General features: G+C 36.5%; 1 protein-coding gene across 1 annotated transcript; it reads right to left on the reverse strand.

Annotated features, from left to right (window-relative positions):
* Positions 1-2,071: 2,071 nt before the first annotated feature.
* LOC113084497 (PDZ domain-containing protein 8-like) lies at positions 2,072-15,212 on the reverse strand (the record flags this gene model as incomplete). The annotated part of the gene is made up of 2 exons (XM_026254869.1): positions 13,846-15,212; positions 2,072-2,196 (listed from the first exon to the last, which is right to left on the reverse strand). Coding segments are annotated over exons 1-2 (1,012 nt in total), but the record flags the coding sequence as incomplete, so codon positions are not given.
* Between the last annotated feature and the right edge of the window lie 304 nt (positions 15,213-15,516).

The raw sequence follows: 15,516 nt of genomic DNA on the forward strand, positions 1-15,516 counted from the left end.
GTGTACCTCTTTGATGGAGCTGCGAGTTTTTTCCCGCCATTCGTCAGAGCTGAGCTCTAGGGTGCAGTGAACATATGTCTCCCTTTCATATGAGCAAGGATAAACAACCTGTAGAGAGAACACAGGAAAAAAAAAAAAAAACATTTCATTATTTTAAATGTACTGGTATATTTCAGAGTACATAAACAATAACTAAATTATATACAATATTACTTTATATACACAATAGCTGAATTGGACAAACAAAAAAGGAAATAGTGTTTTAATACTGTGATCAAAAGAAATGAATAGCTTTGAAACCTGATCAACAGACAGTCAGTTCAAATGAGCGTTTATAAGCTACTACTGCCATCTGCTGGCTAAACATTATCATTACAAGCACTTAAAAGAAAAGAACCATTATGGCTATAAAAAAATACATTCACACTACCATTCAAAAGTTTGAGATTAGTTCGATTTTTTTTTTATAAATAAATTCATTTTTTTATACTTTTAAAAGTGATCGCAAATACATTTGTTACAAAGATTTCTATTTCAAATAAATGCTGTTGCGTTTATTCTTCAAAACTTAAAATAAATGTATAATAATAATATCATATTAAATTAATAATCTATGCATTTATTTTAAATTGCAATAAAATTTCACAATATTACTTCTCTTGTATTGTTGCTCAAATAAATGCAACCTTGGTGAGCATAAGAGTCAACAACAAAATCCTTTTGAATGGTAGTATAAATGAATTATAAAATATAAAAATATAATATGCAAGAACAGATGTATAGATTATTAGTGAGTTTTTAGTACCAAATTGTATTTGCTTTCTGTGTTTTGCTTAAAAACGTGACACTTTCTCCATTAAAACAAATAAATATATATTAATTTTTTTCATCAGATTTGTAATTAAAAGCAGTGATGCCAATCCTGCTCCTGGAGGGCCTCCTTCCTGTAAACTATAAGCTCCTTCTAAATCCTAAGCAACCAAAATCCAAAAGGCCCTCCAGAAAGCATGACTGGTCCACTGTTGCCCTCTGGTGGTGAAAAAGCCACAGCACAGTTGAGACAAACTTCCCCAAGCTCTAAACTTACTGCTACATGGAAGGACATAGTGTACAGCCTACAAATAGTGTGTGTGTGGTGTGTGTGTAGAGTGTGTGTGAGAGTGTGTGTGAGAGTGTGTGTGAGAGTGTGGTGAGAGTGTACACATCAGAGCTGAGCTGGGTTTGTAATTGTCAAAGGCTCTGCATTATTAATAGAAAGCCCATTACAAACACAATTGAAGTCAGTTACTAATCTGACAAAGACACAATAGAAAGAATACAGCTTTGTTGCATTGTGTGTGTGTGTTCTCAAACACAACAGCTTGCAACCAGGCCATTTCAAATGTTACTGGCTTAGAATGTTATGGCTGTCTTTGAGTTTTGTGTCCCAAAAGAATAAAAAAAGAAACAGCAGTGTACAAACCTGAATACACACATATAATTCCAGACTCTTTATATGAATGTTTTTGTAAGTTTTTATATGTGCTACTACTTTGAAGAACAACATATATGAGGAAAGAGAATTAAAGAAAACAAAGGCAGGTGTAAAAGCAATTATTGAATAGAGGCTAGCGGTACAAAATTAATTTAATATCCCTGATCGGAAATAACACTGAATATTGCACAAGAGACACATGACAAGCTGTACTTATTCAACTGTGCATGACAGTTTTCCCATATTTTTATTTTAGATTACTATTTTCCTAATTTAATGCTCACTTAAAGTGAGCACTCCAATTCTTAAACAGATTAACAATTAATGTTTCCCAAATCTCAAAATTAATATTGATTTCCCATACCGTACATTTACAATGTTATGATGCCTAAATTCACTTAAAATACAGCATTAAAATAACGTTTTTATTTTTTTATCCCATAATATAAACGACCATCTGCTTAAAGTGTCCAGCATTTTAATGACAGTGCATTATTAATATTATTATGCCCCTATTGTTGCTTACTAACCTTCCAAAAAATGAAAGGTTAAGTAAATGTTGATTGTGTCACGCACAGCAACAGAAGTCTGCCCTACCTGCTACATTCAACAAGTGTGACACGCAGACGCCCCTCCACAATAGTGTCTCTCGGATGGAGATGTCCAGGTCACATGATGACGCCAGCGGTGGCTGCACTTGGAAAGGAAAAAAGGGCTTGTACCTGTCAATCAAAAAACAGATAAATTCATCAGACAACCAATAATAATGCTATCTTTACACACATTGAGGGCAAGATTTACTAAACAGGCCAATTTTGCATGAGATCACATCCAGTTCATTTCCATAATGACCAATCTGCAAAGTAGTGCACTGCAAATCACCAGCTATCACAGTCATGTCAAATGGCTAACAGCTTTTTTGGGCAATAAATAATGGCACATTTTAATTGACAGTCGCAAACCTTAGAAAATCAAATTGCATGCTTTATATACCCTGCTCCCTTAAATGTCTGAAAGGGAAAGTCCTACAAAGGCATATGCAAGAAGGTCACATGCAGAAACATGCCCTTTTCACTGCGTGTCTGTAGCAAATCTTGACAGAAGTTGAAGCCCAAAAGAGGGGTTGCGTTGGCACAAGCTGTTAGTAGTTCTGGCTCCAAGTTCATTATTGCAAAACAGTAAGTCATGATTTGAATCATAAGGTAAATAGGAAATGTTTGCAAAGTCAGTGGTCATTTTGGGTTTGTGTAACCCATTCACTCTACCCTTACTGGAAAAAGAGTGTGTGTGTTTGGTCCTTCCACACAAAGACTTGATGGACAGAAGAGCAGATTCGGACTTTAGGCTCTTTCAGATCATGTAAATCATCAAGACAGGTAGGTTTCAAGCAAAACAAAAGTGAAAACTACAATGTAAAATGTCAAAAATCTTATGCCTTTGCTCAATATCTGATTTTCACTGTAGTTTTCCTAGTAACATCCAACGCAATATTAACTCAGCATGATAATCGGAGTATTATAAATTAAATAAAACAATCAAAAATGTATAACAGTTCATATAATTTTTTTTTTTTTAAGTTTAACGTCAAATAAAAATCTTTAGGTCCTAGTATTTTGTGCCCTATTCATGGAAACCCTTACATCATCAGTGTCAAAATATAATGAGTGACTTCACGTAATTCGGCTGTGAAACGCCCCGACTCATCATGTGAAGTCACTTTTTTCCCACTACAAAAAAAACTCATGAAATGAAGAGAACAGGATCCGAAAGTCAACAAGGAAAAAACTCATCTAGAGCTTCCTCCTCTTAATTTACCTGCTCCTTTAAGATGCTTTTAAAGAGTTTCCCCACATATTTATTTCCACCAAGTATTGAACTAAATCTTTTAGTAAAGGGAGATTCGAATTTCGGGGTTCTGTAGTGTGACAGATCATCCCATATTCGTGCCTGTGTTGCAAGTATGAACTTTCAACTTGTCTACGAGAAAAAATGTGTATGTCATGTGTTCAATCATTCAAGACAGTCAAACCGGACTGAAATTAAGGAACTTTAAAAACACTATTTAATTATGCAGAATGCAGCAGCACTAATAGAGTTTAGCAGCATTGCTCTGACTCCGAGGAGAGCGGCCTGGTGGTATTTCAAGACTCTTTAATGCTATTAATAACCTGAGAGATTAGTGTTCCTAAAACAGGAGCCTTCTATACACAAAGCCCTCTGATTTGCCCTTGTGAGGTACAAAATATTATAAAACCTGTCGGTCTCAGATATTGCTTCATCAACCTTTTTCTGAAAACTCCAGACAGATCGATTTCTCGGCCTTATCGTCATACAAATTGCCATGGAAACAGGCTTAGGAAGGGACCATTTTCAAAAGCAATCATTAGGTTTATGCACGGACCACAAAATCTTCACACTATCATTGACAGACCACAGAGGGGACATAAGGACTTTATGAATGTTTACATTTAAATACACAAACTGTACCGATACCTAAACATTTCAGATCTGTGAAAACCTTGCTGGGGAAGTTGCTGAAATGTCCCTGAAAAAAAAAGAAAAGGAAAAGAAATCACATGCTTTCACAAAGGAGGTCGAAGTGAAATGAAACGCTCCTCCACACAACACAAACAGACAATTTTATTAACTTCTGTGTAAACACTAATGGGGCTTTCAGAAGCAAAAATCCTGAGATTAAGGCATGATTTAGGGCAGTCACATGGACATAATGCTTTGCGGACCAAAAAAAAGTCACACACACACAAAAAATGCTTTAAATCAAAGATGACTGAAATGTATTAGTGACCACCCTTATGAACTAACTTAATAAAACTACCTAAAGTGCAATTCGTTGACAACCTTGATCTTTCACCCCAACTCTGTTTACCTGAAGACCCGGTTTACAACCATCTTTGATGATCCTTCTACAAGTGCTGGTTTTGGTCATTAAAACAAACTATTAAAATGTGTTTTTTTTTTAACTGAAGTTAATGTAAAATAAAAATATGAAATTAAAAAAAGTATGAAAATGAGAAATGCTGCCTTCCTGTTCAGACACCTCATGATGCAAAGCTCTAGGAACAAGATCCTGATCTAGTAACACTCTGATTGTGCCCCTTCCTCCCTCTCCATTTCCCCGCTGCTTAATTGCAGGACATGACTTCAGTTTGTTCCAGAGCAAACACAGGGCATGGAGCGCAGCCCTATCACTTACCATCAACACAGTTACAGGAACATAGCCAGCGTGCAGCATTAAAAATACAACACTCACTCACCTCACACAAAAATGTAATGCCTCAAGTCTGGACCCTGCAGTCTACACCAACTGTAAGCAGCTACATGCACATACATACACCAGCCTATAGTACAACAGCAATTATCCATTATACCAATCAACTATTCTAGTCAATGAACAAAGCAGTCTCTGTGTGGCTCTTAGTGTCGGTAGCTGAAGGAAATTCATCATGGATAAACCAACAACTCTTTAGCATGATAATGACAAAATTCTGTCAATATATATTCTCAAATCTCATCAACACTTCTGTAATTACTAGATATTTAACAACTAATGATGTTCTGGCACAACTGATGTCAAACTTGGGGTGGCATGTCTTGACACAGGATATACCAATGTTATTGTAGTATTATTTATCAAACTTAAATAACATGTATTGCTATTATGAATTAACATTTATTTTTATGTTTTAATATTTTTCATTTTAGTTTATTTCAGTTTTTATTAAGTAGTTTTATTACTTCAGCTCAAACATTTCAATTTTAGTGGGTTGCCAAGGCAAATGTTTTTTCACACATTATTCATCCAATAAAATAATTATTTCGGCTTACAAACATTAAACATTTTTAACAGTTTTAGTTAATCGTAAGAGATCTTCAGTGAATAACACCTTAAACATAGTTGTATGGAGCACATTTATGATACTTTTCTTGTATCAATATCACTATTCTGGTCACTATATAATTTTATTGTATCGAAGAGAGCAGCTTGAACTTTTTATATATATATCTTCTTAATAAAATTAAAAAAATCATACCAGCCTGGAATGAACTGACAGTGAGTGAATGATGAGAGAACGATGACATGACAAATTATTTTGGTAAACTATTCCCTTTAAAACACTAACTTTATGGCTCTCTTAGTATGAGAAAATTAGTGGGAAGACTGTTTCATGGTCTTATCTTTACAATAGCATCCTGTGTACCTTTCACTATAGCATACAGAAGATATTCTTCAAGGGGATGAACTTTACTGAACTGAATTGAAGAACACTTAACCTGTGTGGCAGAATGCTTCGCTGTTTAAAGTGCTTTCAAGGGTTTCCAGCAGAAGTGTGAGAATACTTGTGGTAAGCAGCTCTCAGGGAAAAAGGCCAACAGATGACTATCGACTGAAGGCCTTATTCTGATCCCCATCTATCTTACACTGTACTCTTGAGGTGTTAAGTGTAAGCCGTAAAAATAAATGTTTTAAAACCTTTCCCATTTTAATCCATTAATCAAATGGCACAATAATTTAATTCGATAACAGATTTGAGATTTCTGCCATATCTGCAAATTATTTCAGAATCCACAGGACATTCCTTGGTTAACTACAAAAATACACGCACATTTTATGCAGACACACACAAACATTCACACGCATACCTCAATTTATATATGACTGACTTCAGTCATTTAACATCATTAACAATCCATAATTATAAGGGATAAATGCATAATCAATTTACATACTGCAACAAATATATTTTTATACATTACAGTTCTCATACATGCTTAATCATCGTCTAACAGTCATTGGTAGAGTTAAAACAGTCTATAAGAGTTATATAATAAGAGATGCGTGCAATAAAGTTGATGTGAGCCACACAAACACATCTGCTGTGTCTTTGACTGGAGATGTGCTGCTGACCGGATTAAAACCCACTCATATCACCAGCACCTGTCTAAATATCTCATATTCACCACAGCCAGGTCACTGAGGACAAACCAAATCAGCTTTGCTTTTATGTGCTGCAGGTATGACTTTGCCAATCGGGTGAAAGCGCTAGGAGCTTACCGTGTGTATTCTGCGAAATGTGCCTGTACACTGCACGTGTAAGCACTGCAGAATGAGTATTTTATTTGATAACAGCCATGAATTACTATAAAATAGTTATCAGGAAATGGAAACCATTCAAGAAGAACCATTACAAACTTTGTCAAAAAATATAAATTTACATTAGGAATGCACAATTTGAGTACCATACTGACTTTGGCTTTATCAATAATTTTTTACATAATTTATTACTTTTTGCATGCTAAATTAATGTTTGGGTGACCTTCAAACACTCCTTTAATCTTAAAAAAAAAAAACATTAATAATGGAAAAAAATGTAGCCTTTAGCAAATCTCAAGATGCACATTATAATGCTGGGATGCCTAAATGTACTTGCAATTTTTAGTGATTTTTGTATTTTAATTATTTAGACAAAATAGTACAGGCTATTTATTGATTATGTCACAACATTGGATTCTATGCATCAACCAGAATTTTTATACACAGCCCTAACTTGCACAAATTTGTGAAGAAGAGAGTATTTTCAGGCATGAGTACAAAAGCAGCTAAACGCATCATACTTGTATTTTCCCAGGAGTTTTTGTGATGTAATCAAGTGACAGTAATTACAAAATGTGATCATTTTCTCTAGTCTCTGATGTTCTACACAAAAAGAGAGCATTAGAGGGCAAAAATAAAGGGATTTCATCCCAGCTGAACTTTGGCCAGACTGTATTTGCAAATGTACACAGAAGGTCCTTCCCTGCAAGTTTACACTTCGAGATATGAGGATCAATCACCTAAGAGGTCAGATGAAACATGGCTGAGTTGCATTTTGATGTCACAGCGCCATTTGGCTTGGGACACGTAACTATTTTTTAAAATGCACTGATGAGGCTTTCTCTAAGTCTAGAAAGAGAAAGAGAAATAACATGCGTATTGTGAGGTGGGGGTGTAAAATAAGTATTTGTAAGCGGGTACAGATGGAAGTGCAGATGTTTTCTGAAGAGCACTTATGTAAGTGGACTTTAATAGAGAGAGAAAAAAGACAGAATGAGGTGTAAGTTTCCATCATGGTCAAGTCTGATGATCTGAGATGGCCGCAGTGCACACTGCATAGCCACAGAATGAGGAACTGAGTCACTGATAGATCACTCGAGGAAGTCCTTTTCAATGTGCCGACTAAGGAGAAAGGGCATAGTTAACTAGGCAAAACTTATATCTGTCTCCTTTTCATTATCTGGCTGATAATTCATAAATAGCTGATATATTTAATTTCTTTACTATCTTGTCTAAATTCAAAAACACTAAAAACTAAATTCAGTCACTTTAAACACCAGCGAATTTAGTCATCACAATATTAGAATGTACACTTTGAAAAATGGATATTCATTTTAAGATTTGCTAATAATTATATTTAACAGTGTTACTGGCTTTTAAGTTGAACTTAGAGTGCTGGAAGGTAACTAAAAGGTAATAATAGTGGACACAAAGCAAATATACCTAAAACAAAATAATTAACTGATTAAAAAAAATCTAATACTGACTAATAGCCAAAATGGTATATTGTGCATCCCTAATATATATTAGATTTTATGAAAAAAAAATAATAATAATTCTCAGGATTGCATTCCTGTAACTCAAGAAGTTTTACAGATTTCTTAATATCGTTTTAGATTCTGGTTCACAAACTCTTCTTTTGGTATCTTTATTTTAAAATGCTCCATGAGTAAACTGGTCAATTGTTCACATTTTCAGTAGAGGTTTGCCGATCCGATACTCAGTATATATCTCCTCCTCTCAGCATTTAAAGAGGAATGTCTGAAGAACAAATAATAGTGAAACTAGTAATGTATCTGGTTTCTCTCTAACAAAACAACTGAACAAAACACGCCTCTCCAAGTTTACAAGTCTTTAATTCAACAAGTGTTAAAGATATCTTAATGTCCTTTTAGATTCTTGTTCTTATGAAACTTCTTTTTTCCCCAAGACTTCATTTTAAGGCCCAATATGATTTAGTCTCTCATATATTGGGAAGGATATAGAAGAATATTAAAATTTCTTGAATACTTTTAGAGTTCCAGCCATGCAAACTTTGGAAAAATAATATTTATGGCAATGAAGTATGCTGCAATTGTGTTGATAGAAAATCACTGGGTACATTTCTAGTTTCAACATTATTTGTTCTTCAGATATTCCTCCTTAAAAGAATTAAGTATCAGCAGTATGCAAAATTACCCACATTCGGTTTTTGAACATTGCAAACGTGTACAACTGTCCAGTTTACTCATGGAGCCGCATTAAGATCGCCATATTTCTGGGATTGAACCATCATAAAATATATTTAATACAGGCATGCAAACTTGAGGCACAAAAAAAACACAAGATGTGCTTTTTGCCATTTTTAAATGGTCACCGTTAGGATAAAATGAAACTAATATTGCCAAAATCAACAGATTTTACTAAAAGACCTACCAATCTCTGTGTAAAAATAAAGTAAAATGTGTAAATTGGCTCCAAATATCAGGTAAAAATTGTCATTTTGACCTGCCTCTACAACATAGTGGATTACTCAGAAAATTTACATCTGTGACATTTGATATTTTTGCTGTCATAACTATACATGTTTGCCTTTCTACAGAAAATAAAAATAAAACAAATCTACCAAATCTAAATGTTGAGCCCGGGACATCTGGTTGATTTGACACAGAATAACCCAATTAAATATCCATTATCGGCTGGTATGTATGCAATACATTTTAAAACGCAATCACTATTTACCAATATGGTACCAATATTGTGCAACCATATGCAAAATAGAGTAATGGTTATTTTACAGACAAAACAACATAGCTTTTCACATCGATATCCACTTAATGTGCTATAGGTGCCTCAAACTACATCTATCAAACATTTGAAACAAATTTTTGAGAAAAAGAAATGTGTTGTTGTATTAAAGTGTATGGTCATGTTAGCTTCACAGGCTATTTAGTGGCAGAAACACATTAAATATCAAATGTGTCCATCTTACAAAACAAGTCCTTAAAAGTTTGTCCTGACAAACAATGCTGTCTCTCATGACATCAAAAATTGGCCATTGCAGCCAACGGAGTGCTTACAATATTGACATTTTGGTGGTTCTTCGTCCTTCCTTCAATAAATACCCATGAGTCGCAAACACTATGTGTCCTTAATCCTGAAAGTAAAGCCAGCCAATCAGATCTGGAGCTGGGGATTTCAGTCAGCTCTTGTCATACTCATACGCACACAAAAATAGCATCTCACTTCAAATCTAGATTACTAGTTAATCATGACACATCAATTCCTGTTCGCTCTGAATGTGAAGAAGCCGCAAGTCGACAGTTTCAAACAAGTGCTCTGACAGTTTCTCTAGCAAGGGGCATTTAAAAAGTCAAACTCCATCACTGTCACACGGATAGATCGAACGTTGTGCTTTTTTCTACTGAGAATGTGTTTCTCTAATGCCTCTGAGGAACTGGACCATTACATCAGCACAGTCAGGAAAATTTGTCCCGATCCTCGCTCAAGGGCATGCAGCTGATAGGGGTCTATCAGTAACTCTTTGTACAGATCACCTGCCAACTGGGACTGTACTGACCCAAACATACAGACTGAGTCGCTCCATCTTTGAGAACAGAAGGTGTCATTAAACACCTATCAATAACAGCTAGACACGCAAACACACCAGACGTGACATCAACAGGTGTAACCGGAGAACAGTATGGATTAGAGATCACAAAAACTGTCTCGCACCATTATATATCAAACATCTACAACATCTGAGAACATCATTCATAATTTATTTGAGATAGCAGAACTGCAAATGATGGGGAGGGAGAAACCTTCACTATTACATCTCTAATCACAACATCCTGAGACGCGGCAATGCCTGAAGAACAGGTAAATGGACATAAACAACAAATGCTCATTTCTGACTCTCAAGGTTTGGCCATCTGTGACATGGAGCTCATCCAGGATGCACCAGAGATGATGTCATACAGTCCTGGGTTTTTTAAATACCCCCACAGGTACACAGTACAGGACTCCTGTACACTGAATAGCTTGTAATAAACCTTTCCATAGTTCATTTAGACTATAGTACTTCAGGTATTACTCAGCATTTAACAGTCAAGCCACTGTGGGTTATAAACTAATGCTTTTCTTTACACACATTGTCTCCAAATATATTATAGACCGTTCATGCCACAGCAGTGCAGAAGGCAATTTCACGTTAAATAGAGTTAAGACCTCCCATTGTCCTGCCTTTAAGGAGGTTAAGATCTACATTTGGACAAAGGAGCAACGAAAATGTACGTTGATTCACCTTTCAGTGCAAATGCAGAGTTTATGTAAATTGTGCAATAGTCTAAACATCAGACAATTAACGTTCTTCTATTCTGCATTTTACTTATATTGGGGGGGGGGGGAGTCACCAATATTTTTTCTAAAAAGAAAAAGAAACATTGAAAAAATAATAAAACAATTGATTAAATTAATGAAGGCATAAATATATACATAAATGCTGTAATTTAAGAAAGTGGTTTCAGTGATTTTAGACATTGATATTTCTATTCAGAAAGAATACGTTTAAATGAAGACAATAAATACATTAATAATGTTACAATAAACTGAATAGTTTTCATATAAATGCTGTTCTTTTGAATCTTCTATTCATCAAATATCTAATCAAATAGGAAACAGCAGTATGGTAAGTATTCCAAAAAACAAAACCCGAAAACTTATTTTATCCGAGCCATTAATCATTTCAACTTTCACCAGAAGCACCACTATAATCACTAAGTCAAACTCTTTCTTCATCCTGGTGTCCCACAAAACGGCTATCTAAAATAAAGACAGCAAATCTATTAATTTATCGTGCCATATTTATTGCCATAAAAGCATTTCAACCTCACTACGTAAGCCTCCGGCAGTTTTGTCCACACACATACAATTGTCCAGTTCTGAACACCTCCTCCATCTGACTGTGACACTTTCATCCCACACACAGGGATGACTGAAACGGACTGTGGTCTGCCCACTTGTTTTGTCCCTGGGCCACGCTCGCTGTCTGCTTTTGAAACAAAGTTCCCACGGACACACTTGTTTAATAGAGAATATTGTCAGCGCCTTAATGTCACCTCTCGCGTCACAAATTAAACAAAGTACTTTTCATTTCAGCCCTAAGGCAAACACCATTAAAATCAGGGGCAGTAAAACATGACTTGTGCATGAATGCCACTTACATAAGAGGAAAAATCTCTCATCTCAAACACTAAACAAGTGATTGTGACTTTTGGGAAGCTGCCAATACTGAGAAAATTAATGTATCAGTTAATGTCTCACTTCATTGAGAAGTTCTTTCCCTTTGAGTAATGTTAAGCGTTTAGCTTCAGTAAGTTTGCTGCCGGCTATGTATGTGCGTGCTGTGATGACTAAAACTCTTTAGTTCTGCAGCACGCGTCCTTATGGTGTATAACAGAGGGCACAGCGTCAATTCAGGAGCATGAATCCAAAGGAAAGAGAGAAATGTTATGAAAAGATATCTCTGATGAAGCCTAAACTCTCCTTACTAATCATGCTCTTGTATTGAGACACTCTTATCAATAGTTCATTGTGACATTCAACAAAGAGTGCAGTGATCTAATTCACTACTCACAATCCCAGCTGTGTGGGGTCAAAGTTCAAATGCACCATTCGAACTGACACAGATTAAATTCATCCAGCTGTTTTTTCCTTCCATTGACACTACAATTAGCTTAATGGATAAAATCACAGTGTGGTGCTCGGTGCTGTGTTTGACTTTGTGATTTGCACATTATGTACACAGACACTGTATGTCAACAGAAAGATGAGCAATTTGATGAGCCAAAAAACTACGATGTTAAACCTAAAAAACATAAAACACCTAATAAATCCAATCAAAGCACACACACTCGGAGATATCTTAATGCTTATATAGAGAGAGCGCATTTAGGCCACACCCACTCCGGCTAAAGACACCAGAACTGCGTTTTTAGAAGCCATCGATCACCAAAAAAACAAGTGTGGTGGGCGTGGTTTTCAGAATATGATGCGTGTCGTTCTGTCTCTATTGGCAACCAACCGTTTTAGGTGTGCCAATGCTGAGTAATAGAGAACATTGAGGTGTAGGTGGATGAATCCTACAAGCAATCAATCCACAGCGTGGATGAAAGCCTTAGTCATAGACCTTATTTTTTTCTCTCGGCTAAAAACAGGAAGTAACAACAGTGAAGTTGTTTTCACTTTTAACGGTCAGGAATATGAGCACAGTAAAGGGAATCGTGATTGAATAGGGAAGGCGGCCTCCATTTCCAGTTTCACCCGGGGAAAATGAAGCACACTTGCGGTTCTCGACACACAACTCTACCAATAATCTCAGAAATCTAGTGCCACAGTCCTTCTGCCTGTTCACTTTCACAACCCTTTTTAGACATGAACACACACTACCGGTTCCACAACCTCTTGAGACTCTTTGTGTACAATAAAAGCAGAGCTCAGAAAATAGATTGACATATCTTTTACAGATAATTACACTTTTCCACATAATAACAGGTCTAAATTTAATTGCCACCATTCTGGAGGTCTCTCAATAAACATAATCAACAACAGCAAATTATTTAATGTGTTGTATGAAAGGTCTTTCATTAACGTCTTTTATTCTGCATTAAAAAAGAAAATTGTTGCTTAATTACACACACAAAAATGTAACCGTCAAGATGGCAAAGAAATTACAAATATTATGATATAAACATACAAATTGTAGTTATAAAATGTTATATTTTAAAATTATTATTTGTATGTAAAATATATTATAAAATATTGTTGTTATTACAATAAAATTATAATAAATGTATTACAATAATAATTCGTTTTTAGTTTACAAAAATTATTTTATTGTAAAAATGACTATAAATTAGTAGCTGCCGTATTAGATTTAGTAGCATACTTCTGCTGCTTTTTAAAAATGTTATTTATCTTTATTATTAATTTTTTTATAATTGATCCGTTTCATTTTGTCAAATATCAGGATAAATAATTAATTTTAAATAATTGACAATTCGGTGCAAAATCACAGCTGAAAAAGAACTCTGCAAGTAATGGATTTTTGGGATCAACTGTCTGCAATAATTCATCTTCAAGCCCCTAAACTCTGACTGTTCTGCCAAAGTTGAGGACATTCACTCCAGACCCGGGACCCCAGATGAACTACACTGACATGGCAAGTGACAGAAGTATAGCGGTAAGCAAGTGACAGCAGTAAGACACAAGAAATTACCTTATTTTGTAGTTTGGTAAGGTGTGCTTCTTCTTGATAACTCTCTTGAGCTGATTGACAATGATGGAGGTGAGCTGGGGCAGAGGACGGCCCTCAAACTGAGACTTCACCTCGAAGTCTATGATCGGGTCCTCCAGGAAGGAGAAGGACCAGTGCGTGAAAGGCATGCGGGTGAACTGCAGCTTCAGGCGGCCGGCCACCCGGGTCATCTTCACAAACAGATAAGCCGATTTCCCGAATACTAAATCGACATCAATGGCCAGATGAAAGCCGCCATTGTATTCTATGTCAACCTCGAAATTGAGCTCCTCTGGCATGTTGTCTTCATTGAGAGCCACTGGCTTCATGAGTCTTGCTGTTTTGAAGACGGGCACGGAGTTGCCCAGAGAGATATCCCGCAGACTGAGCCCCTCCAGCAGACGCCCGGCGGTCTTGGTCAGGAGGAGCTCCTCAAACTCTACCTTGATCTTTTTGGTGATCCAGTGTTTGATGACTGGGGTGTCTCTGAGCTCGCGGAATAAGAACAGAAATATGGCATTGAGGAAATCGCATGTCTCTGTTTTGGAGGTGTGCTGAGAGTCGCTCAGCGAAGGCGATGGCGAGGACGGCTGCTGTTTGGGGCTGCTGCCGGGGACGGTGGTCTCGTGGTGCTTCGGGGAAGCGGCCTCTGGTTGTTTGGAGGCAGACGATGCGATATCTGATTGTTGCTGCGTTGATTCGGCTTGTTGGTTGCTAAAGTAATCCTTCAGTGCGGGATCGGGAACTGCATTGACATACTGAACTGTCCTAGCGATAGGCTCGGGGCTCCTCCGGTACAGCAGTAAGAGCTGCAGAAGGAGCGTGACGATGGCCCCGGAGAAGGCAGAGATTAATATCAGGTATATCATCTTCGGATCCCCCGCTGCGGCGTGCGGGTTAAAGTGTACTCATGTTCCGCTGTCAGCCCGATTAAACAAAAGCGAGTTCCACCTGGCCGCTCACAAAGCTGCCATATCATCTGCTCCTTTCCTGGGCTTCGGAAACTGCCGCTGATTGGTGGAACGTAACATCGCGTCAACGCGCTGGAAGTCCTGCGTCATGACGGCATCTGCCGACCAGCGACCGAATGGCAGTGGTCGCAACAAATAACGCATAACAATTGTCGCAGGAAGCGCACTTTTTTTTTTGTCATTATAACAATAAAACGATTTTTCACTAACTTTTTCCATAACATTGCCTATATGCAATAAAGATTTTTAGCTGGCAAATATCATAAACAGGGAACTTGTTTTCCAGCTGAATGGAAATTATGATACAATGCAAAGGCCATGAAAAAACATAGGATGTTCCGTGCATTAAATCAAACAATCTGGCTCCAAACCATTTTTTTTTGTTTAATAAATGATTTTGAAGTGTTTTGCAATGTTGTATTTAGATCAGTGAAGCGGCATAATTTTTACTACAGTTTTAGAGGTTATTATTTCCTCTCTTGAACCTTTATTATTATCATCATCATCATCATCATTTATATATACTGGTTGCATAATTTACCCATTTAAAAGGTTGCATAGTATTGAACATTTCAATACATGAATAAATAAATAACCTGTCCCTTTGAGATTAGTGGGCTGATGAGTGATACAAATTTAGACAGTACTATAGTCAAATGACAGTTTTAGTGATGCATTATCA

The sequence above is a fragment of the Carassius auratus genome, unplaced genomic scaffold (genome assembly GCF_003368295.1).
Source record: "Carassius auratus strain Wakin unplaced genomic scaffold, ASM336829v1 scaf_tig00040156, whole genome shotgun sequence".
Classification (NCBI taxonomy): Eukaryota; Metazoa; Chordata; class Actinopteri; order Cypriniformes; family Cyprinidae; genus Carassius; species Carassius auratus.